Here is a 25,215-nt window from a genome sequence, read left to right on the forward strand (position 1 = left end):
TGTTGCTATTGGTTGTCGACTTTGGAAGGGGCATTGTGCCCTCGTGGGATAAAAGTTTGCATACAATGTGTTTATGGGGAGGTAGTGTTACAAGTGAGTGCATATCTCCAGGCCAGTGAGGGTAATGACGGCCCAGTTTTGACGTCTAGTGAGACTAGCAGTGTCATGAAATCTAACTAGACTCCATCAAGGGAGGGGGTTGTCAAAATTAACTTTGAGGGGAGAAAGAGGGGCTCGTCGAGCGAAGATTGTCAAGCAAAGATGTAATGGATTAGGTTTGATCATATGAGAGATCACTAGGTGGTTTGTTGCGGTTCATTGTTGTCCTATATGAGAAATGTGACTGATTATTTGGTTGTAGAGTCAGTGGCGGCTTGAGCCAGATTATTATTGTCTAAGGAGCTGCAGTTGATAAGGGTCATTTTAGAAAGGGATTCGTAGCAGATGGTGAAGATAGCTTTGATACTTGTAAAATCTACTTTGTGTGAAGGTCGACAATTGGTGTTGCGCATTTTCTCGCTCAAAAAGCAATGAATGGGACCATTGTTCTACGGTGAAACATTTATGTAGGGGTGCTTGCAGATCGATTTTTGACGGTTTGATTTGCGATTTGGGAAAAATTAAACTCGCAATTGCTCACAGTGCGGATTGCAGTTTGTGCGAATAGGATTCGCAGATGTGCGGGCGATTGCGGGCAATTTACAAATTGGGTATTTTCTTCAAAATTTTATTTTTGGGTTTGTTTTTTCCCATTTTTTAAATATTCTTTTTGAGACTTTTTTTTCCTATTTTTTAAATATTATTTTGGACCATAAAATCACTTCATCTTTTTTTTATCGGCAAAAAAACTTTATTGATGAAAAAGCTAAATACAAGGTACAAACAAGCTATATCAATAAAGATAAGCAAGTGTAAAAGCATCACGATGAGCTAAATCATCTCAACTAAATTGGCACCAAAAAGCCCATCGTATCATTTGCTAGCACCGCTAGAGTTGGTAAGCAACTAACTAAAAAGACAGAGAAAAAAAAACACATCAACAAACAAAAACATAGCTGAGCATAGAATCTAACAGCTGAACAAAACAAACCAATAGCTGAGCAAAGTAGTTTGAATACAACAAATCAACCACCTTCAGTCAGCAAATTAGTTCAACAACCACCCCACAGACCAGCAGCAAAGCAAACCACCAGCAGATCAGACCACAAAACAGAACTAACATTAGCAGATCATTAACAAGGGACACCAGCATTAGCAGAGCATACCAACAGCAGATCCAAACTCAACAAAAGCAGCAAACTCAAAACCAAAATCAATACCAAACTCAGCACCATAGAGCAGCATCAACTAACAAGAGCAACAATTACCCAACCACAGCAAGAGGCAGCTGCAGCTGCAGCACCTAACAGGGATAGCTCAACAACAGCAGCACAACATGACAGAAAAAGGCTCAGGACTTAATAGCAAAGAACAAGATTAGAAACTAGCAGTACACCCTATTTATATGCCCAGCAGACCTCATTCAAACTCTCAAAACCAACCACCACCAATGCATAATCTACCCTGCAGCACACACTACTAATAAACACAACAGACCACTCTAAAAAACACAAGGCTATCTCAGCCTCCACCAATGCAGACTCTGACCCATACAAATTAGCAGCACCACACGTCATAGCCCACACATCACCAACCTTTAAAGGTGTTGACTCACCCATTTAATATTTGAGACAACCTCATGAATGGAGTAGACACAATCCAATTCATAAGACTTCACCCACATGGCCACTCTAACTTTTATTACCTCACACAAATCATTAATATCAGGCTAAGTATTATTAAAAATGCAGTCATTTCTATATGACCACAGAGACCAAACCACAGAGATGAAAATAACTCTCCAAACTTGTTTTGCCTTTTTCTTGAACTTCCACCCCAACCACTAATGCATCAGGTCATCAAAAGAACCAGGTATTACCCACTGAATGCCCCACTAGACCATGATTTTAGACCAAACATTCCACGCTAAGGAACAAGACAGAAGAATATGATTAGCAGTTTCCTCCTCAGCTTTACACAGCATACATGGCAACAATTTAGGACCTAACAGTACTCCAATTCTGCTAAGGAATGAAAAAGTTTTTAGCCTACCCTTCCAAGCAAGCCAGGTAGTAAACTTAGCCTCAGGAAGGGCAAAATTATTCCATACTAAATCTAGTAAGCTATGCATAGGACCAAGACTTTGCATGCACCAATCATAGATAGCTCCAACTTTAAGCAACCCTGACTGCTGAACCTTCCAACTAATGGAATCTTTCTGATTACTATGTAGGCAAGGCCCTGTTCCTAACATATTTTGTAGCCAAAGCACCTTATCTACCACCCAGCCAAGAAAAGGCCTTCTAAAATTAAAGCACCAATTATTGGTGCTGTCCCGACAAGAAATCTGCAATTTCAGAGTGATCTCTTTGTCTAAAGTCAGTTGGTACAACTTAGGAAATTGAGATTTAAGACTTAAGGATCCTTTCCAAATATCGTCCTAAAATTTCACCCTACTCCCATCACCAATCCTAAGCTCCACATTTTCCACAAAGAAATTATACAACCTAGGATTTACATGTACCACAACAAGAATATCTCTCCAGATAATAGAGACAGACCCAAAACCATTCAATGAAGAGAACCAACATCCTCCGGATACACCATATTTGGCACAAATCACTGATTTCCACAAAGCCTCATCTTCCAAGGCATATCTCCACTACCACTTAAGTAACAAGCATTCATTAGTCACTAAGAGATTTCGGATTCCAAGATCTCCTTGATTCCTAGGCAGCTGCACCTCTTTCTATTTTACCAAATGAATTTTCCTTCGAGAATCATCTCCTCCTTACAAAAACCTAGCTTGAATCTTATCAATTTCTTTAGCCACACACACCGGAATATTAAACAAAGACATATAGAAGATAGGTAGGGAAGACAGAACAGATTAATAAGAGTGACTCTCCCGGCATAAGAGAGTAGCCTATGCTTCTAACCAGATAATTTCTTTTTAATCCTTTCCACTAGCTTCCATACTTGTTTCCTACCTGGATTGGCACCAAGTGGCAATCCAAGATACTTTATAGGAAGTTTATGACTTAGACAATTCGGTTTAGCTACAAATTCTTCCACCAATCCATCTTCAACTCCCACACCACAAATCAGATTTTTATGAAAGTTTATCTTCAACCCCGAGACCACTTTAAAGCATTTCAGAATGCGTTTCACAGCCACAATCTCAGACCAATCAGCCTTACAAAAAATGATAGTGTCATCAGTGAACTGAAGATGAGATATATTAACCCCTCTTCCACCCACCACCACTCCTTTGATAATCCTCAACTCCTTAGCTCTTGGCAGCAAAATATTCAGCCCCTCAGCTACAATATTGAACAAAAAAGGTAAAAGAGGATCGCCTTATCTAAGCCCTTTTTGTGGACAAAATTCAGCAGACGATGAGACATTGACCAAAATAGAAATTCAAGCAGATTCTACACATTCTTTCATCCAACGAATCCATCTTGATCCAAACCCAAAACTAGATAACATTTGCATCAAACAATTCCAATTAACCGTATCATAAGCTTTCTGGAAGTCCAATTTGAGAATGAGGCCCTTCTTCTTTGATTTTTTCCACCAATCCACCACCTCATTTGCTATAAGCACTCCATCCAAAATATTCCTTCCCCCCACAAAAGCAGACTGAACCTTATCAATCACACTAGGCAGGACTTGCTTAAGTCTATTGGCCAACACTTTAGACAACACTTTGTAGGGAGAATTTATCAAACTAATAAGTCGATAATCAGTAGGAGAATTAAGGTTTTCTTTCTTGGGGATAAGAGTAACAAAGGAACAATTTACCTCATATCCCAATTTACTATTACTGTAGAACTCCTTCATGAATTTCATGATGTCATCTTGCAAAAATTTCCAGCTTTTTTTGAAAAAAGAGCATATTAAACCTGTCCAGACCCGAGGCTTTGTTGCCATCACATTCTTTAATAGCAACCCATACTTCTTCCACTGAAAACTCTCTCTCCAAAATGTCAACTACCTGATTAGCTTCAATCTTCTTGAACCCTCCTCCAATTCTTGGCCTATACCTCAATTGTTCAGTAAATAAACTCTGGAAATGGTGGCAAGCTGCTTGTTTAATCACACTAAGTTCTTCAACCTCAACCTCGTTAACCTCAAGAGAAGCAATCAAGTTTCTATTATGTCTCTTCATAGCCATAATATGAAAAAATCAAGTATTTTGGTCACCTTTGAGAGCCCAATCCATCCTAGACTTTTGCACCCACATCCACTCTTTCTTTTTCCTAAGCGTCCAAATCTCACCCCTTACCTCCTTTCTTCTACCCTTCTCCACTTCATCCAACTCCCTCAGTTCAGATTGTAAATCTAGAGAGTGTAGTTCAGTTTTAGCTTCTTGCAACTTTGAGTCTACATCACCAAACACTGTCATATTCTATCTTTTTAAAGTCCATAATTACGTAGCCTGCCCAACCTTCTACCATTGTTGAATCCCAAACTCTTCTTACTTTCTCAAGAAAATTAGGGTGTAAGACCCAAGCATTTATAAACTGAAAAGGTTTCGGCCCCTAATCCCTATCGTCCTCCATCAACATAATAGGGCTATGATTAGAAAAGAGTTTAGATAACCCCCAAACTTTATATTTGCACCACTCCAACCACTCAGGATACCTAGAAACGGATCAATCCTATTCCAACTTTGAGAATTTCCCCAAGTGTACTTCCTACCCAACATAGGGATGTCAACCAGTTCAAGGGTACTAATAAAATTACCGAACTCTCCTATACCTCTGTCCCTTCTAATGCACCCTTTTCTTTCACTAATATTTTTAACTTCATTGAAGTCCCGCCCAAACACCATGGATCAGGGAAGACAGACTTTAAATTGACTAAAATGCTCCACAACCTCCTCCTATTCACACCTTTGTTTGGTGCATAAATATTACCAACAGCACAATTAAGAGAAGAGTGCATAGTACCTCCTAACAGGATAAAACTTGTAGAGTAGCAACACCCCTTTAGGGAGAAAACCTCTGGATTCCAGATGCATAAAAGTCCTCCAGCAGTGCCAACCGCGTCTACAGCCATGAACTCCACCGAATCAATAGGCCATAAAGATCTAACACTAGCATCAAGACTTGAGCGTTTTGTTTCTTGAAGCAAAACCATGTCCACCTTTTCAATCTCAGCAATTCCTTAACCCCTGAACGTCTCTTTGCCCTACCCAATCCCCGAACATTCCAAGAAAGAATCTTCATATCAACAAAATAATTCACCAAAAAACCCCTTAACAAATGCTAAACACTAAGCACCTGGCCCCACCCCTTGACCTTTCACTCTATCAATGTCTTCATTTTCCATCTGAATTATTTGCTCCACAACTTCAGCTTCATGCCCAGTCAGTGCTAGACCCAACTTAATTCCCATTTGCACTGTGGCCTCAGCCTCTTTTCTAACTTTCTTTTGCTTACATACGTCGTTGTTAATAGAGAGAGCTGACGAAGTAGCCATTGCTGCAGCTAGAACCAATGCACCTCGTTGAAACCCACTTCTGAATAGAGCCCCCAATTTCCTTTTTCTTCTCCAGAATCTTCCTTGAGCACCAACAGTGTTAATCGTCTCCTTCTCACTCAGCCCCTTATTTTGTTCATGGCCTACTACTTTCCTTAACTTGGGCTGCAATTTTATTTACCTAAACATTTTAACTAGGTTAGGACACTTCTCCTTCATCTTCACTAAGGCTAAGCTCGTCATCACTATCTCCCACTTCCTCAACTGGGCTTTCCTTCTCAGCAAAAACTGCCTTGCCATTATCAAGCCCTTTACTAAGCCCATCAAAATGGGCTTCATCCAAAACCACTTCCAACGATATATTGGGCTTAAGTAAATCTTTTTCACTTAAACTTTTCATAAGCCCATTTAGTTTAGTTGATGCCTCTACTGCCTTAATTGCTTGACTTCCACTCCCCTTAACCTTTCGCAATGATGGTGTATATATGTTGACATTAGGTAGTAGATTAACCGCAGCAATATTTTGAATTCCCATTTCTATACCTGTCTCATTAACCATGGAAAGAGAAGCAGAATCGCACGTGTGCTCAGACCCTACCCCTACTGCCACATCATTACCCCTTTACTATCTTCCACGTCACGATTTTTTGCCACACCAGCCACAAGTTTGTCCACATCATCATCTTCCTTCCTGCTTGCATGGTTAGTTACAGAACTGAGATCACCACCACCCATGGATTTAGCTGGCAAGTCCACAACTTCGACTACACGAACAAGATACGTACTGCCATATTTTTCCAGGAACATCGTTTTATCTATACGTTCCAGTTGAGATGTACAAATTCAAACTTTCCCACAATTCAATGTCTCCATGCTTAAAACATTATGATCCAGCTCAATAACTTCACCGCAAGCTTCACCAATTTTTCAAAAATTATTAACATTCCACAAATGTGGAGGCACACCAAAGCAACTTACCCACACAACTTTTTCATTATCCAATCTCACACCTTTATGCCATTCAGTGATTGACTCACACCACTCCATAATCCAATCCCTAGAGCTATGCATGAATTGCATCATGCCTTCTTTTGATTTGAATGTAATCAACACATTTCTCCCTTCACCTTCTTTGAGTTGAATATCCTTCAACCATTTGAGTCGGCATTCTGCTTTGAGATCAGCGAAGCTGCAATGGGTTTTAATTTTAGTAACTACAGTCATTAGTAGCCAACCGGTGGCATATTCTTCCACTTTAATCCTAGTGTTAGTGCCACTAACATTTATCCCTCATTTCAAAACCTCAGCGTAAGAGTTTCTCCTCCCAACACCTGTCCTTGCTGCTGTTAGTATCCCAACTGGTTTCTGAACTACTGCTCTTGAATATGTTGGTTCCTTGTCTCTTTCAAAATCTTCCTTTTTCACCTTTAATGTCCTATCGCCACACCATACTCCATTAGCTTTCTGAATCGTTATTCCCGCTGCAACAAGACAATCATACCTTACAAATCCGAATCTGGTTCTCGTTGTTTTTCTCATTTTTTCAGGAATATAGACATCTTTGACGACACCAAAATTTGAAAGCATAGTGAACAATCCTTTAGGGTTCATCAATTCCAGAATCTCATCCACAAAGATTGTGTGAAGCCTTGCTAATGAACCCTTCCTACCTTGTCTTTATCAGAACACTGGCTTCTATCCACCTTCGTTGGAACCCATTTTCCTTTCTCTCTATCCAAGTTCTGTATATTACTCCCATAAAATCACACACACACACACACACACACACACACACACACACACACACACACACATATATATATATTATCATGAAATCATTATTTGCCAAATAATTTATCTCAAATAAATTATAGCATATCTATACAATTTACTTTCAGAAAGAAACATACCATAAGTACAGGTTAGGATCAGTTAATTAATTCACATTTACTTTGTAGAAAATGTATAAGCTAAATAATATATACATATGCAGGCAGGTGAGTGTGAGTGTGAGTGTAGATAAAACTCGCGATCCGCCAACAATCCGCAAAATAAGAAAATCCTAATCCGCATCCGATCTTAACAATTATGCGAAACCGCCCAAATAGAGTGAGCGGTTCCGGTTAGGCAATTTTCATGTGTCGAATAACCCTATACCCAGTTCTACATTTATCATTGCTTTCCTTTTTGGAAAAGGATATAAGCATATGATGTGCTTGCTTTTAGAATAAAATTCTCCTAGTATTTTGACCAAAAAAAAAATAATAAAAATAAATAAATAAAGAGAAAATTGATGATAAATCGAATCTAAGAAATAGTGTAAAACATTAGGTCCAATATATATTTTTTGTTAGCGAGAGATTTACACTTTGTGAAATAATTTAATGAGAAGTCCTAACATATATTTATTTTATTTCTAATTTTACCCCTCGACTTTTTTATTTGTTTGACTTTTTGTTGACTACTTGTTCAGTTTTTTTCTATCTGTTGAAACTCTTGTCTTATTTTTCCTATATATTGAAATTTCTATTTGTGTAAAATTCTATCTGTTGGAATTCTTGTCCTATCTTTTCCTATTTGTTAAAATTTTTGTTTTAAATTTTTTTATTTGTTGAAATTCAAATTTATTTTCTCTTATTTGTTGAAATCTAGTGGTGGTGGTAGTGGTGGTGTTGTTTTTTCATCTATTGCAATCAACAACAACAACAACAAAGAATAAGGCTAGGTTTGGCATCCCCTAAAAAAGTCAAAAAGTCAAAAAGACATTATGGCTTCGTTTGGGAAGTGGATTGGCTTTATGGCTTTTTTAGCCTGGGGCTAAAAAGCTTGGTTTGGGAAGGACTTTTGACTTTTTTGGCTTTTTTGACTTTTTTGTAAGAGAAAGAATGTAATAATTATGGGTTGGATGTGATGTTTTGTCTTATTGGGCTAAAAAGCCTATTTTGTTTTTTGTGACTATTTTAGCCAAAAAAGTTCCAAACCTCTCTTCCCAAATGGGGCTTATCCTATTTAAGTCACATCATCTTATTTAAATCACCTCACCTCTCTACCACATTACTTCAAATCCAACCCATATTTCATAAAAAAGTCAAAAAATACACTTATTTAGAATATCTCAAAAATAGAAATTTTTATAACTATCTATGTAATTTTAGCTGCAACAACAAACTACGAAACAAAATCCCAATATACAAAGTTCTACAAAACAAATCAAATCACACGTGTATAATATATGAACCAATAAATATTAAACAAAGCTGTGATTAAATCATGTTTTTAACATAAACATATATAGGCCTGTTTGGTAGGGCTTATAAGCTGCTTATTTCAGCTTTTAGCTTAATTTAAGCTAAAATATTGTGTTTGGTGCAACTTAAGTTAACCAGCTTATAGCTTAAATTCAGTTATTTCTCAGCTTATCTCAAAAGCTGGTCAGGGGGTGCTTAAATTTTCGACTTAAGCGCGTAGTTGGTGTGGGAGGCTAAAATTACTTAAATACCTTCGTCAATACCCAAATATTAATATTAATTAATATTAATTAAAAAAGAAAAAATTGTATATTTCTGAAGAAAAAGAAAACAAATCAATATTAATTAAAAAATAAATATTAATTGGTATTAATTATTAATAAATTCATATTGTATATTTTTATATTAATTAAAAAATAAAAATTGTATATTTCGGAAGAAAAAGAAAAAAATCAATATTAATTAAAAAATCAATATTAATTGGTATTAATTATTAATAAATTAATATTGTATACTTTTGTAATGAATTAATTATTAATTGATACTAATTAATAACAATTGTTGATTATTAATATTAATTGATACTAATAAAAATTAATTATTAATATTAATTGATACTAATAAATAATTTTAGTATTAATTGAGACTAATTAACCCATTAATTGATACTAATTAATAATTTTAGTATTAATTGATACTAATTAAGCAATTAATTGATACTAATTAATTTATAATGGAAAAAATTGTAACAATAATACTTCCATTACATTTTTATCAAATGTATCAATTTTTATATTAATTGATACTAATTATATTAACTTTTATTAATGAAATAATTTTTTTAAAATTAAAACTGAAAAAAATGACAGAATAATCATTTTTATATCATATAAGGGCAGAAATGACAATTATATAGTAAAAAGCTATTTTACAGCTTATTAACCAAACACTACTCTACTGCCTAAATCCATAATCTCACAGTTGCACCAAACAGATCTACAGCTTATGTTCACAGCTATAAGCCATAATCTGTTAAGCTATAATCTATAATCATTTTTTCACATCTCTACCAAACGGGGCCTATATAATAAGTGTAATCACTCTCATACCATTCCCCTTGGAACGAACTACACAAAAGAATAATAAATAAACGTGGGTGTTTGGGAAGTTGTTATTTTAGTAGGTTTTTTTAGTTTTTAATTATTTTTCGAGGAAAATTTTTTTGTGTTTCGGAAGATAGTTGGATTTTTTTGTAGTTGGATGCGATGTTTATAAGAGAAAAAGTGAAATGATTATAGATTTAATGTGATATTTTATCTGAATTTATTTTTTTTTGATTTTCTAACGTATTTTGTTTTTTAACAAAAAACTAACAAAAAAAAAAAAAAACTCTTCCCAAATACCGCCATATATAAAGAATCCATATCACACTCAAACAATCAAATTGTTCCTGAAGAGAGATCAAAATTTGAAACAGAAGAGATCTGGTTCATGGATGGAGAACAGTGTTTAAAATCAACAACCAAACCCTACAAAAGCCCAAGCAGAAGATGAAGAACAAGGCAAAGTGCCCACTTAAGCTTCACACCTTCAAATTGATCTTCAACCTCCTTATTATCATCCATACTCAAAGCCACCAACAGAGCAAACAAGGTGATTTTTGCTCCAAAATTAAAATTCAAAAGCACCAAAAACAAAAAACAAAAATAAAAGTACAACCAATTAATATGACGTACCTACTTTCATTTGGCGCTACTTGTAGCAACTATTAGGGCCTGTTTGGTAAGGCTCTGTTTGTTTGTATTTTCAAATCAACTTTCAACAGGTGAACTCGCGCTTCACGTTTGGATAGGACACTCAAAATACAATTCCGCATGTGAATTCAAATTACAGTTTGAAAACCTGTTTGGTAGCTTGAATCTCTACTTTCAACGTTTCTACTTTCTTTCTCTTTTGATCTGAAAAGCTTCCATGTCCTTCCATGTCTTCTCCATCGTCTCTGAAATATTCATGTGAACCTGATCTCTGTATCAAACATCAGTACTTCAGATTTATCATGGCTAGGCTTCTCTGTATCAAACATCACTACTTCAGATTCATCAGTACTTCAGATTCATCATGGGTGGGCTTCACAGAAGACTCATTTTATAAATAATGAATCCACCCAACCCGCTCTGTACTGGTATCGTCTTTCACAAATCGACTGACTTACGATTTGTGCGTTCCGGAAGATTCTTATTACGGGCAACCAAACAACGACGAGTGCGAGGTGAAATAACTCACAAATTTATTTACATATTTTGTTATACAGAAATGATTTGAAAAATTCATCCCTAATTTCATTTTTTTTTTCTTTCAGGTCAAATTTATCAAATCTATTGTCGAATCTGACGAACAAAGAGTGGCACATTAAGTCAGTATACACATTCCATCACCGGTGATAATTATTCAATTCCCACTAATCTGGTAAATATATCCTTCATCTGTGATGTGCAAACGATTTTAGACGAGTCGAAATCAGTTCTCAAATCTTTCTAATCAGGTAAATATATCCTTCATCTGTGATGTGCAAATGATTTTAGACGAGTCGAAATCAGTTCTCAAATCTTTTGTGAGAAGTGTAGGCGACTATTTTTTTACTCTACGAACCGTTTCACCCTCTTGCCAAGAAGAATAGCAGTAAGCTGGTAAATCAATTTGAATCTGTTATGTATAAATAATTTCAGAGAAGTTAAAATCAGTTCCCAAATGGTTTCTCAGATTTTGTAGACGCGTATTTTTCATTTCAGATCGGTTGGTGTTTTAAATTCTGAACTGTTTGAACCTTTGCACGAAAAGAACTTGAGCCGGCAGTACCTGGGACACCCGGCCGGTTGTCCCCCGGGTCATCCGGCCGGTCGACCTACCCGTCCTCCGTTTTCCCTCTTCATTACTTCTTCTTTTATTGGTTTTGCTTAGATCTTCTTTTACTGGTTTTTTTTCTACCATTCAAAGATAATGTTACGTGATTTTTTTACCTAATTTTTTTGCTTGATTTTTTTTATTAGTTGTGTTATATTTCTGCTATTTAAATTCAAGTAATCTGTTACGCTATTTTTTTCCTTGAAATAATATCATCTGCTTTTTTTTTTTTTTTTATGTGTTCTCTTTGAAACCATTTTGCTCTGTTATGCTCTGTTTGTCTTGTATATCTACCCCAGACTAGTTTAAATATAATTTGTATGTTTATAGATGGATGAAAATAATTTCGATGACAACCAAGAAACAAAAATGTGGATGGCTAGAATTGAAACGAAATTAATAAATATGTTGAGAGATGAGGTTAGAAAAAATCAAACAACGGACCATACTACTTCGTGGACAATTAGGCATTGGAATCAATATGCAAATCAGTTGCACAATATATATGGATTTGGGTATACAAGAAAGCAGGTGCGCCAAAAATATCAGCGATTGAAAGCTGATTATCAGACATGTAAGCGACTCCAGGCACAGACTGGTCTGGGATGGGATCCAATTGTAGGCACTGTTGTTGCACTTGATGAATTTTGGGATAAGGTTTTTCATTAATCTATACTGTTAAATAATTTTAACTTAAACATTTCATGATACATACAGTGCTTAATTCTTTATTTGTACTTGTTGTAGGCCAATAGAAATGTGAAGAAGTTTAGGACAAAAGGATTTGAATATTTTCAAGAAATGGCAGAAATTGTTGAAAATTGTTGTGCCACAGGGGCCTTATCTCGTGCATCCACACAAGGAGCCCTTGACTCAGAAGAAGAAGATGACATGCTAAATAAATTTTGGAACCCTGATGTTGGTGGGAGTAATGCTGGTGGGAGTAATGTTGCTGAGGCCATTCCTGTTGACTTATTCGGCGATGAGTACATGGATCCAGCAAAGGGAAAAAGTCACAAGAGAGGCCCTATAACTAGCCAGACTGACAGTGGTAATTCCAAAAAGTTACGGTCAAGTGGGTTTGATGATGTGTGCGCAGCTTACACATCCTATGTACAAGCAAAAACAGGACATTCACGTGCATGAGAAAATGAGATAGAGGCTGTAAGTGCTGGTGGTGATGATTACTCCCTTGATGCATGTCAAGATGTATTACTAGAGCTTGGGGACATACCACCATTGCAGCACGTTAGGGCACTGACACTGTTCAAGGATAAGGGAAGGCGAAGGTTTTTTATGCGCACTCCTACCCATTTGCGTCTAGCCATGATCTTTGCTTTGCAGTGAAGTCAGAAGTTCTGTTTTGCTTGTGTTATCAAATCTCCTTGTCTGAACTGTTTGATGATTTCATTATTCCTTACTTGGTTTTTTTTTTTTTTTTTCATTCCATGATATCCTCTTTCCTTTCCTATCTTCGTATGTTTTTTTTTTTTTTTTTGAAATTTTGAGTAATTTCTATTTTCTTATCTATTATGTTATGTTATTACAATATGACCACGTATTAAATAAATTTTGTCCTTCTATGAATTTTATTGTACACTGAAAAATAACTACGGCTGACTATTCATATACTTCCTTTTTAATTTTGTTTCACCATGAATGGTATGTGTTACAGCATGAATAACATATTTTACAATTATGCTTTTACTGTGATGTAGACAAAACCATATGTCATCCGACAGAGAAAATAATACAATGGAGATCTCATCAGAGGAGGATGAGGTTATTGATGATTTTATGGATTTTTTGATGATTGCTTTCATGCATGACCAAATCAACGCGTCAAGTAGTCGCCGACCGCAGCGAACGTGTCTATTCAAAGGTGATGATTACATCTTCGGCCTATTAAATGGCCATCCAGAAACAATGATGAACATTATGCGAATGGATGCACAAACATTCATTTTATTGAAAGACACTTTACTCCACAATGGCTTTATCGATATTGAGCATATGCATATAAGTATCGAGGAATCGCTTGGAATTTTTTTATACACTTTTGCACAAAATGATCGCCATCGACTATTGGCAGATAGATTTCAGCACTCCACGGAAACAATTTGTCGGCATATAAAAATTATTATGCGGGCATTGTGCAAGCTTGTATCAACAATTATCAGGCCACGTAACCAAGACGACATACTGGTAAAAATTTTAAATGATAGGAGGTTTTTTCCCTGGTTCAAGGTATGAACAATATGACTGTCCTGTAAGTTGTACATATGAATAAGGGTTAATAAATATTATTTTCTTTTTAATTATAAAAATAATATCCAAGTTTGTTTCGCTTTTAATGTCAAACAAATATCTGTCAATTAGGATTGTGTCGGTGCTATCGATGGCACATTGGTCGATGTATGGGTCCCTGCTTCAAGACAAAATACATTCCGCGGTCGGAAATCAACGGTATCGCAAAACGTACTCACAGCTTGCAACTTCGATATGTTGTTCACATTTATTAATTCTGGATGGGAAGATAGCGCTCACGACAACGCTATTTTGGTTGACTCTATTACACGAGCTGATCTACAGTTCCCACACCCTCCCAATGGTGACTGTCCCCAAATAACATACGGTACACTTTTTCCTTTTTTTTTTGTTTGCACATATCAATTGACAGAACTGTATATTCATTATTTACATGTAGGTAAGTACTATTTAGTTAATGCTAGTTTCACAAACATGCCTGGATTTCTTGCCCCATTTCGGTCTCAACGATATCACTTGCAAGAGTTTCGTGGCCGTCATTATTCAGGACCAAAGGAATTTTTTAACCATCGACATTCGTCGTTACGCAATGTCATAGAAAGAACATTTGGTGTTCTGAAGAAGCGCTTCCTAATATTGTGGTCCATGCCAAATTACAAGTCTACAAGACAAGGGTCTCTCGTGATTGCATGTTATGTAGTGCACAATGGGATCCGTTTGCATCAGCTATGGACCCATTCTTTATGGAAGCTGATAATGAAATGGCCGTAGAAGCAGAAGCAGACAGGCTTGTTGGAGACCAAGTTGATTATGTTGACATGTCACAACATGGGTTAACGTATCAATCGAACGTTCGGGATGCAATTGCTACTACTATGTGGCAAAATCATGTTGGCCACGGATAGAAAAGGGATGTCAACAAGGCAACTCAATATCGTACTGAGTAATGGCTTTGAATGTGTAATTATTTTATTAATTTCAGTCATCATGCAATGTGTAATATGCAATTTTATGTTTTTATTAACTTAAATGTCTTCGTATTGGGTGGTGGTGGGTGGGTGGCAGGTAAGTGGTGGTAGGTGAGTGGTGGGTGGTGGTGGTGGTGGGTGGGTGGTGGGTGGTGGTGGCAGGTGGGTGAGTGATGGGTGGGTGGTGGTGGTGGTGGTGGTGGGTGGTAGCAGGTGGGTGGTGGGTGGGTGGTGGTGGCAGGTGGGTGGTGGATGGTGGCAGGTGGGTGGTAGTGGCAGGTGGGTGGTGGCTGGTGGGGGAAATTATGTAATAAAGGTGTCATAATGACTGGAATTAGTAAAATAATTACACCTTATTAATTTAAATTTTATGTAAAAAATTTGTACACTACATATTTGTGTTTTTGACTTTTTGTTAGATTGTAAACAATTTCAACGTTTTGTTATTAATTCGGTGACATTCATTTACAATTTGTTGTTCTTTGTCATTTGTTGTACACAAGTTTATGTTCACTTTTTGTTTTCGTTTTCATTTAAGAAAAAATAATTATTATTAATTTGTGCAATGCTTTATTTAATTTCAGAATATTAATTTAATTTTTGTATTAATTGATAAAGACAAGTTATTTTGTAATTGTTTAATTTTTATTCATTTTATTGAAATGAAGGATTTGTTAGATATTTATGAAGTTCTGTTTATTAAATTTTGTACAAATAATTTTTTCAATGCATAATCTAACTCACAGATTGTATCGAACATTGTGACCGGTTGATTTTACAATGTAGGAAAGAAAAACACTATTTGTTATTCATTACGCGAATAAAAAAGTTTATTACAAAATAACAAAATCAAATACTCATAAGAAAATGAGGAAACAAATAATATTATACAAAAAAAGGAAAAAAAATGTAACGACTACACATGTGAACAAGTTAAACTGATTTTTGAATATGTTAAGCATCATTATTAGGTGGTGTTGGAGGTGGAGGGAAATAATGATGGTACAGTTGAGTGACTCGGTGGTCAATCTGATCAATGCAACGGTCAATCTGATCAATGCGGTTCCTTGTCACTTCATCACGTCTGCCTGAGTCTACACGAAACTCACCAAATTGTTGAATTAATGAGTTCTGAGCGGCGGCAAATTCATCGAATCGAGTATGCAATGTATTGAACTGATTAGCCATTTGTCATTCCCATTGTAGGCGTTGATTGTACCGTTCTTGTTCCAAGGCTAAATAATCAGTCCAGTAATGGGGTTGTTCATTTGGTGGCATGGCATTGTCATTGGGTTCTTCCTCATCAAGTATTAGTTCATTTTCAATATGAATAAAGCTCATCAAGGTGTCAGCACCACCACCTCGGGTCAGTGTGTACTTAGAAATTGGTGAAGTGATTCTGACATATCCTTCACCTTCAAGATTGACATCATGCGCTTTGAAAATTATGGTTAACAAAGCTCCAAAAGGTAGTGACCGACCAGACAGAGTATCCAATTTTGCAATCATCATTTCTTTGAGTAATATGAAGCATAAATCTAATTTTTGTCCAATTTCAAAACAATATAACAAATACACATTAAAACATGAAACAGTATCATAATGGCCTTTTTTTGGAGTGATATTTTCAACTAGCCATCGATGAAGAATACGAAGGTGGGGTTTTAAATGTCTGGCTAGTAAATTAGTGCCGCTGAATTGGTTGTCACAAATTGTGGTATAAATGTGACTGACATCATCAACAATTTTTCTAAGGCAAACTCATTTTGAAAATAGCATTGTAAATTTTCTGTTTCAACTCCAATAATTTGTGCGAAAACACGGAGACTGAGTGTGATTCTTTTCCCCTTCACATAAGAGGTCAGACTGAATGGTTCATTTTGTTGGTCACCAGCTGTCAAGTGAACATAAAATAATCGTACAAGACGGGGGTATACCTTATTTGGTAAATTAGTTAAAGGTAACCATCCTATTGTATCTAATTTACCAACTAAGAGTGGATCATATTGAGAAGGTAGTCTTACATTTCTGCCCGTAACAATTGGTCGATTAATAAAATGTGAATAGGCTTGTTCATGATGATACGTTAAAAAACCATTATTTGGATTGTCATCATGTTGTTGCTGTGGTTGATGTTGTACAGGGTTTGAGGATTCACCACGTTCAGGTTTGGCTCATTTTGTTCTTGGCATGATGACTGCAAGAGTGAAAGAAAAATGTATATTAAAACATATGAGGCAAGAAAAATATATCAAATATTATAATGGTGTGAAAAAAAATTAGAACAGATATGAAAAAATATAACAGATCAAAATGGAACAGATATGAAAGAAAGGCAACAGATACGGATTGGGAATGCTGCCTGGGCCGGGATGACCGGCGGGATGACTGTAGACACCCCATTTTTAACCGACCTTAAGACTCAGACGTCACTAATTGAGCGCTTGGTGATGTTGCATAATGTGCTCGTTCAGAAGTTTTAGAGTTGCGGCCGTGAGCCCTACCTCCGGACTTCCGAACCGTCTTCTGTGCCTTGTCTCGGTTTGCGAATCAGACTCGGTTTTCTCTGTTTCTTTTCCTGAGGGGAAGGAGAGGTCCCGTAGACCATATCTCAATGTCCGTAGGCTACATTTGGTGGCCGTAGGCCATTTTTCCCATTTCGGAGTCCGGTTTCTGGTTTTCGGAGCCGTCAGGCCGTGTGCCTCGGTTCGGGACCGCTTAACCATCTCCGTTTGCTCTGATTTTTGGCATACATCTTATTTGCTCCCTTTTGAGGGACACTGGGGTCTGAGAAACCCACTTCGTGGCCGAATGCCACTTTCGGTGCTTAACAGCCCATTTTCGGGACCCCGAACTGCGCGTTTTGGTCACCGAGCATTCGTTTTGCAACGGTTTTCGTTCATTTTTGGCAGGTACCTCTGTTTTATCACCGGGGAGGTCACTGAAGGGTGGGAGGCCAGCAATTGTTGCAGCAACCAGTTATACATCCTCCGACGCCCTCCGACGCCCGTTTTTCGCACTTCCGGGCTAATGTTGAACATCTTGGGCCCACATTCTTGAACTTTGAACCACATATTTGTGATGTACACACATGAGAGGACCCTAAAAGTTCATGGCCGGCCATTAATTCAACTTGACCCTTTTGACCCCCTCATTCCGGGCTAATGTTGAACCCCTTGGACCCTTTTTCTCGAACTTTGAACCACATATTTGTGATGTACACACATGAGAGGACCCTAAAAGTTCATGACCGGCCACTATTTTTGATCAATCGGCCACTTCTCCTAACCGAGACCTTTTCTTGAGGGAGCTTGACCCTTTTGGACCTTTTTTTTAGCTTCTCCAAGAAGCTTGACCTCTTTTAGCTTCTCCAAGAAGCTTGAACCTCTTGACCCTTTTTGCCTAGCTTCTCCAAGAAGCTTGGCCCTTTTGCTCCAAGCTTCTAAGAGAAGCTTGGCCCTTTTGGTCAAAGCTTCCAAGAGAAGCTTTGCCCCTTTGGTTTCTCTATATAAAGAGAACCTCTCCTCCCCTTTAGGAGGTTAGAAAATTTGTTCTTCAAGCCTCAAGAGACAAATCCTCCTCCATCTCTCTCATTTTCCTAAAAAGTTTCAAGTCCTACACCACCATTTACACTACAACACCAAGCTCTACCACCACCACTCCATTCCAAGAGCAAGGAGAGGAATTCCAGAAGCTAAGAGGCAACAAAGTTGGCCCAAGAAGCAACAAAAGAATTGATCTTCAAGGGTAAGTCCACTTTCCCTCTTTTGAGCTCATTTTTGCAACATTTCTTAGCCTTTCTTTCTTGTACATTTGAGCTCCGACCAAAACTGGAAAGATCATTATTTTGAGCTCATTTTCATGTCTCATTAAGGGCTCAACCCTGTTTGAGCCCTCCATGTTGCACTTGCTTCAATGTCCTCCTTAAATACCGTTTTCTTGCATGCTTTGGCAGCCCATTATGCTTCCATTTTTGGACGATTTACAGGCCTAGAGATAGTCTTATTTTGACCTTCTTAACATGTTTCATTAAGGGTCTTTGGCCATTTGTGGAATATTTTGCATACCTCATGTTATAGCCTCTTTTGAGCCTTATTTTGCATTGCATTTCTAGCATGTTTTTATACTGTTTTGGCCATTTTACAGTTCTGGAAATATGCTTATTTTTGGTCCCTCTTCAATGTTGTAGAAGGGAATTTTTCTGTTTGAGTATTGTATATACCACTTGCCTCTTTGGCCACCTTTTGGTCCGTTTTCTTGCATGTTTTGTTAGCCTACCATGCTTTTGTTTTTGAGGTTTTTACAGTTCTTTGAAAGTGCTTATTTTTAACCCCTCTTCAATGTTGTTGAAGGGCCCGAACCTGTTTGGGGTTTGTAGCTATGAGTTGCTTCTTAATCTCATGTTTATTCCCCATTTTTGCATGCTTGTTTTGCCCTGTTTTTGCCCATTGTTTGGCGATGTTTATAACTGGAAAAGTGATTATTTTGGGACTGTCTAGCTTCTGTCTTTGCATTGCATGTCCATGTTGTGCATGTTTGGCATAGCTATAGGCCATTTCGGGTGTCTAAATTCGCATTTCGGGACTATTCCGTGCATTTCATGTCATTTCGCCTCATTTCGGGACTGTTTTCCCCCATGTTTTAGTGCTGAAATTCTATTAGAATGATTGCTTTTCATTCCATGACATTTGCATTGCATTTTGCCATCGCCTCGGTTTGCGTGCCCGTGTGCACGCATTTCGAGGCACTTCATTTTCATCAACCGGCATCCTATGTGAGTGTGGCTGAGGCTCACTCATGTTGGTATAAGCCCATATCATGTTTTCATGTCATTTGCATTACGTATGTCACCGCCTCGGTTTGCGTGCCCGTGTGCACGCATTTCGAGGCACCCCTTTTTCATCCACCGGCATCCTATATGAGTGTGGCTGAGGCTCACTCATGTTGGTATAAGCCCATATCATGTTTCCATGTCATTTGCATTGCGTATGTCACCGCCTCGGTTTGCGTGCCCGTGTGCACGCATTTCGAGGCACCCCTTTTTCATCCATCGGCATCCTATGTGAGTGTGGCTGAGGCTTACTCATGTTGATATAAGCCCATATCATGTTTCCATGTCATTTGCATTGTGTATGCCATTGCCTCGGTTTGCGTGCCCGTGTGCACGCATTTCGAGGCACTTCATTTTCATCAACCGGCTCCTTATGTGAGTGTGGCTGAGGCTCTCTCATGTTAGTATAAGTCCATGTTACCTTTTTTTTCATGCCATTTTAGTCACTTGCATTGCATTCTGTCATTACCTCGGTTTGCGTGCCCGTGGACACGCATTTCGAGGCATCTCTTTTTTTACAGTATAGTGCATACTAGGTTGTATCTTAGATCGCTTTCTGTTATTTTCTCGGTTTGCGTGCCCGTATGCACGCATTTCGAGGCATGTCATTCCATAGCATTCCGTATGTTAGGATTGTATCTTAGTTGCATTTCATGCATATCATGCATATTGCATCGTGTTCGGGATAGGAGTTAGCCCGGGCACGGGAAACGAGGTACATTTCGTACTCCGAGTGACGGAATGTGTCTCAATTCCCCAGTCACCGACACTCCGGATTATCCATGATGGAGTTAGGTTTTAGCTATAGTTTCATGTGCGTTCATTCTATATTGAGTTGTGCATTTCGACTCCTCGGCCATCATGCCTCGGTATGCGTGATTGGTGGCACGAGGATCGAGACATGCATATAACTGTGCAAATACATTGCTATGCCCCTTTCCCGCTCTCTGTTGCAGCAAAATCAGGAATCAGCAATTTTTCGGGACCCGGCACGCATTTCAAGAATAACTGCTAAACAGAGGCTAATTGGGGCATTCCGGTGGATTTCCGCGCAAGACAACCCGGACATGCATCATCCATCAGAAGCAAGGCAGTCCCTGGCTTGCATGCCAGTTTTATTTATTTTCTTAGTTAATTTGTTAATTAATTAGGATTTTGTAATATTTTGGACTGTAATATTCTTTTATTCGGGATTGTAATATTCGGACTGTATATTTATTCGGACCCTCTGCGCGAGGGCACAACTGTAATAAGTGTGCATGTGTGTGTTGTATGTCTTCCAACCCCACGTCTTTCTCCCTTTTATTTATCTGCTTATGATGGTTAGATTAGGACATATTTCAATTAGCATACAGTATGACAGCATGTTTGCATCATTCATCTGTTTTGTATGCACCGGGCTCGGCGCATCATACTAACTGCATTGTACTTTCAAATTTCAAAAGTTGAATACATGATAGTTGTAACATTTCATATGCCATCTTAGAATAGCCGAGCCTGCTATATTTGCATTTTGCATGTGTTGCATTAGGCATTTCTGTATACTAGGATCATGCATGATTTCTAATGAAGTTTCTATTTTGGCTTGGAGTACTCGGTAAGCTTTATGCTTTAGCATCCTTGCATGCGTGTGAGTGCTGCCATGAATAGCATGCTTACCATGAGGCTATGTGCTTATATGATATATCTGCCTGAATGCCTGTGGGTGAAGGTTGGGTTATCTGAATTGGAATAATTCATCAAATGTTTTGTTCCAATTCAGGCGGCCCAGTCTATACTTATATGCTGTGTGCATCACATAGTAACCTAGGCTAATAAACCAGAATAAGAACACACAAAGTTTTCAAAAATTGATATCATGGTTAGTAGAGGCCGGTCTATGACCGGGCAAGCGGGGGTGCTCACGAAGTGACCTTCCCCAATCGTACCCAAGTTCCCGAGCCGAGGCAACTTTGGTGATGACGGACACGTGGCCTTTTGGCACCGAGTCAGGGTTTCCTAAATTTCCCATTAAAAAACATTTAGGTGGCGACTCTGTATCTGGCAAAGCAGTCCATGTTTGGCACTTCTTTTCAAAAATCTGTTTTTCTCAAAACGATTTGCCAGATTTGGACTCTTTGGTTCAGACTTAGAACCGTGACAATTTGAGAGTCCGAGCTGTAGTGACCCCAAAATGAACGGAACGGGACTTAACCCTCCCGGGAGCGTTCGGGGACGTCTACAATGACCGGCCGGTTGTCCTCCTTTTTCCCTTCCTCCACTCTCCCTGTAGTCTGAAGTTAATATCAAATGTGAAGCTAAGATAACTGGCATCAAAACTAACCTGTAATTGAATTGTTACTTCACACGGATGTACTGTATTTAATTAACGTTGGTCTCTGATGGAACTGGAGAAGGTGTTGCAATGAGATGGTGAAGTTGGTATGGTTAAAGGAATGAGATTCAGATTTTATAGAAAGGGTAAGGTTCAGAAGGTTCAGATTGTTTTTTATTTATTTTTTATTTAGATTTTATTTGTTATATATTATTTGTTTTTAATATTATTAGTTTTTTAATAATATCACATCCGTATACATCGTTTGCATCGTCTCCTTTTTCTTTAAGGAATGAGATTCAGATTTTATCGAAAGGGGTAGGTTCAGATTGGTTTTTATTTTTTTTTTATATACTTTTTATTTCTTATAGATTATTTGTTTTTAATTTTATTAATTTTTTAATAATATCACATCCGTATACATCGTCTGCATCGTCTCCTTTTTCTTTAAGGAATGAGATTCAGATTTTATAGAAAGGGGTAAGTTCAGAAGGTTCAAATTGGTTTTTATTTTTTTTTATTTACTTTTTATTTGTTATATATTATTTCTTTTTAATATTATTAATTTTTTAATAATATGACATCCGTATACATTGTCTTATCTCCTTTTTCTTTAAGTCAGTGTCGAACACATAGCTATGGTACAATAGGGCGTAGGCAGTAGGTAAGTGAAATTACTATATTACCCTTTTGATTTTGTTTCTCATTTAAATCAAGAGGGACAAAATAGACATTTTGCATGCTAATTCACCCAATTATATGAGCTTCACGGGTGCTCATCATGGGAGTACAATAATGCGTGGTGAATTTGTTAGGACTTTATTACTAAATTAATAACATGTAATAAATGGAAAAAAAATTGATAATATTTTGTAAGATTTACGTTATAATTTGTATTTTAAAATATTAAACTTAGTGTATTTATGTTAATTTTTGTTAATATGTATTCTCAAAGGTTGTGGACTTTAACAAAATTTTAGAAAAAAATAAAAAAACGTATTTTACAAGATGTTTGTAAAGGCGTAAAAAATGAATTGATAGAAAAATTAACTGACACAAAATAATTGACATAGGTTTATTTGAAAATGAAAAAATTATTTGCAAAAAAAATTATTCAAAAAAATTACTGAAAAAAAATTAATTGACAAAAAAAAATCAATTTTTAATTTCAGTATTTTAAAAATAGTTTGGTTATTATTGTTGATAAAAAATACGGATATCGATATATGAGTTGTGTGTTTAATTATAAATTATTGGTTGAATTAAGTTTTGAAAACTATTTTCAAAACACATCACCAAACAAATTTTCACCTTTCACATGTCACATCAAACTTTCAAAACTTAATTCAAAATACATCTTCAAAACACAATTCAACACTCTATTTAAAAACCATAACTAAACAAATTTTCTACACTCAAATCATAATTCTACAACTCACAAACTCAAAATACAACTCATACTCTCAAATCATATTTACAAAACTCTACTAAACGCTACCTAACTATTTCGTTTTCAATTTTCAATTTATATTTACAAAAATTAAAAAAATCATCATAAAAACTTGTTTGATAATTTTTTAGTTTATAAATGGTTGTCTCAGTTTATAAAGGAAAATGTGTTGTAGCTCGAAACCCATAGCCCCGAATGGCTCGATTTTCAGAAACGACGACGTTTTGACCTCTTTTTTTTTTTCTTCTTTTTCTTCTTTCCCTTCCACTTCTCGTTTGTTTTTCAAAAGTTGAATCAAACCCAAACAAACAGAGAGAAAGAGAGAAATAGCGGAGGAAGAGAGGAAATAAAGGAGGAGGAAGAGAGGAAGAGAAGGAGGAGAGGAGAAGAAGAAATTGCTGTTTTGGTCTTGTTTTTGCTCAAATTGCTACTGTTTTGCTGCTGTTTTGGTGTTGTTTTGATGCTGAAATTGGTGCTTTTTGGTGATGAAATTAGGGCTGTTTTTTGTACTGAAATTGAGGTGGTTTCTGTGCTGAAATTGGAGCTGTTTTTTTTTTTGCTGAAATTAGTGCTATTTTTTCTTCTTCTTCTTCTTCTTCTTTTTTTTTTTTTTCCTGCTGAATTTGCTGTTGAAATTGGTTTTGATTTTAGATTTTGATTTTGATTTTGGGTTTGATTTTTTTGGGCTCTTCTTCTTCTTCCTCTAATTTTTCAAATTGCCCAAGGAAAAGGAAAAAGAAGAAGCAAAAAGGGGGGGGGGAAACAATTGGTTTTGATTTTGATTTGGATTTTTTTTTTTCTCAGATTAGATTTTGGGACTGTTTGATTTTTTGGGGCTCTTCTTCTTCTTCTTCTTTAATTTTTTAGATTGCCCAGGGGAAGGAAGAAGAAGAAGCAAGAGGGAAAGAAAAAAAAAAAAAAAAGAAGAAAAAAGGTCAAAACGACGCGTTTCTGACAATCGAGCCATTCGGGGCAATCAGCTTTCGAGCTACCCAGCAGCTCCCGTTTGTAAATTTGAAGAAAAAAATGTACACACAAAAAAAGAGTTTATGTTAATTTTTAAACAAAAATTTAAAAATTTGACTAATAAATTTTTTTTCAATAATTTTTTTTTTCTCATAATTTTTTTCTAATTAAATTTTTTTCAGTTATAATGCGTATGATCCCATTGTCATAAATAATAAAAAATAAATATAAATATTTTAAGTCTGAACAAACATATTTTTTAATTTATGTTTTTAAAATTTTTTAAATATTTTATTCAAATCAAATCCGTTTGTAATTTATGTTTTTTTAAAAATAAATAAAAATCAATTTATAAAATTTTTGTACACATAAACCAAAAATCAAATCCGTTTGTAATTTATGTTCTTTTAAAAATAAACAAAAATCAATATATAAAATTTTTGTACCCGTAAACCAAAAACCAAAAACGTTACCAAACTGAATGATGTTTGAGAGCCACAATTTGTGTGGTTCAAATAGCTCAAAACTGTCAAAACGACGTTGTTTTGACATGTTTTGTGTTCAAAACGACGTCATTTTGACAATTTTGAACCATTTAAGCCACAAAAATTGTGCCCTCTACCGTTGCCCTACCAAACTATACCTTAAATTCATGTTTTGATTTGGGGGTTTCTGCAACA

General features: G+C 36.6%; 1 protein-coding gene across 1 annotated transcript; it reads left to right on the forward strand.

Annotated features, from left to right (window-relative positions):
* The first annotated feature begins 12,068 nt into the window (after positions 1 to 12,068).
* LOC145818995 (uncharacterized) lies at positions 12,069 to 14,911 on the forward strand. The gene is made up of 7 exons (XM_082912970.1): positions 12,069 to 12,395; positions 12,486 to 12,789; positions 12,898 to 13,027; positions 13,457 to 13,520; positions 14,118 to 14,349; positions 14,446 to 14,506; positions 14,605 to 14,911. Exons 1-7 carry the CDS (start codon positions 12,069 to 12,071, stop codon positions 14,909 to 14,911), a joined length of 1,425 nt encoding a protein of 474 aa, XP_082769096.1.
* The last annotated feature ends 10,304 nt before the right edge of the window (positions 14,912 to 25,215 follow it).

This window comes from Camellia sinensis, chromosome 2 (genome assembly GCF_055761805.1).
Source record: "Camellia sinensis isolate YWXY chromosome 2, ASM5576180v1, whole genome shotgun sequence".
Classification (NCBI taxonomy): domain Eukaryota; kingdom Viridiplantae; phylum Streptophyta; class Magnoliopsida; order Ericales; family Theaceae; genus Camellia; species Camellia sinensis.

Coding starts and splice junctions, on each gene's coding strand:
- LOC145818995 (XM_082912970.1), top strand. CDS start 12,069: ATGGATGAAAATAATTTCGATGACAACCAAGAAACAAAAATGTGGATG. Junction 12,790..12,897: donor AACTAGCCAGACTGACAGTG/GTAATTCCAAAA, acceptor AAAATGAGATAG/AGGCTGTAAGTGCTGGTGGT. Junction 13,521..14,117: donor TCTCATCAGAGGAGGATGAG/GTTATTGATGAT, acceptor TCTGTCAATTAG/GATTGTGTCGGTGCTATCGA.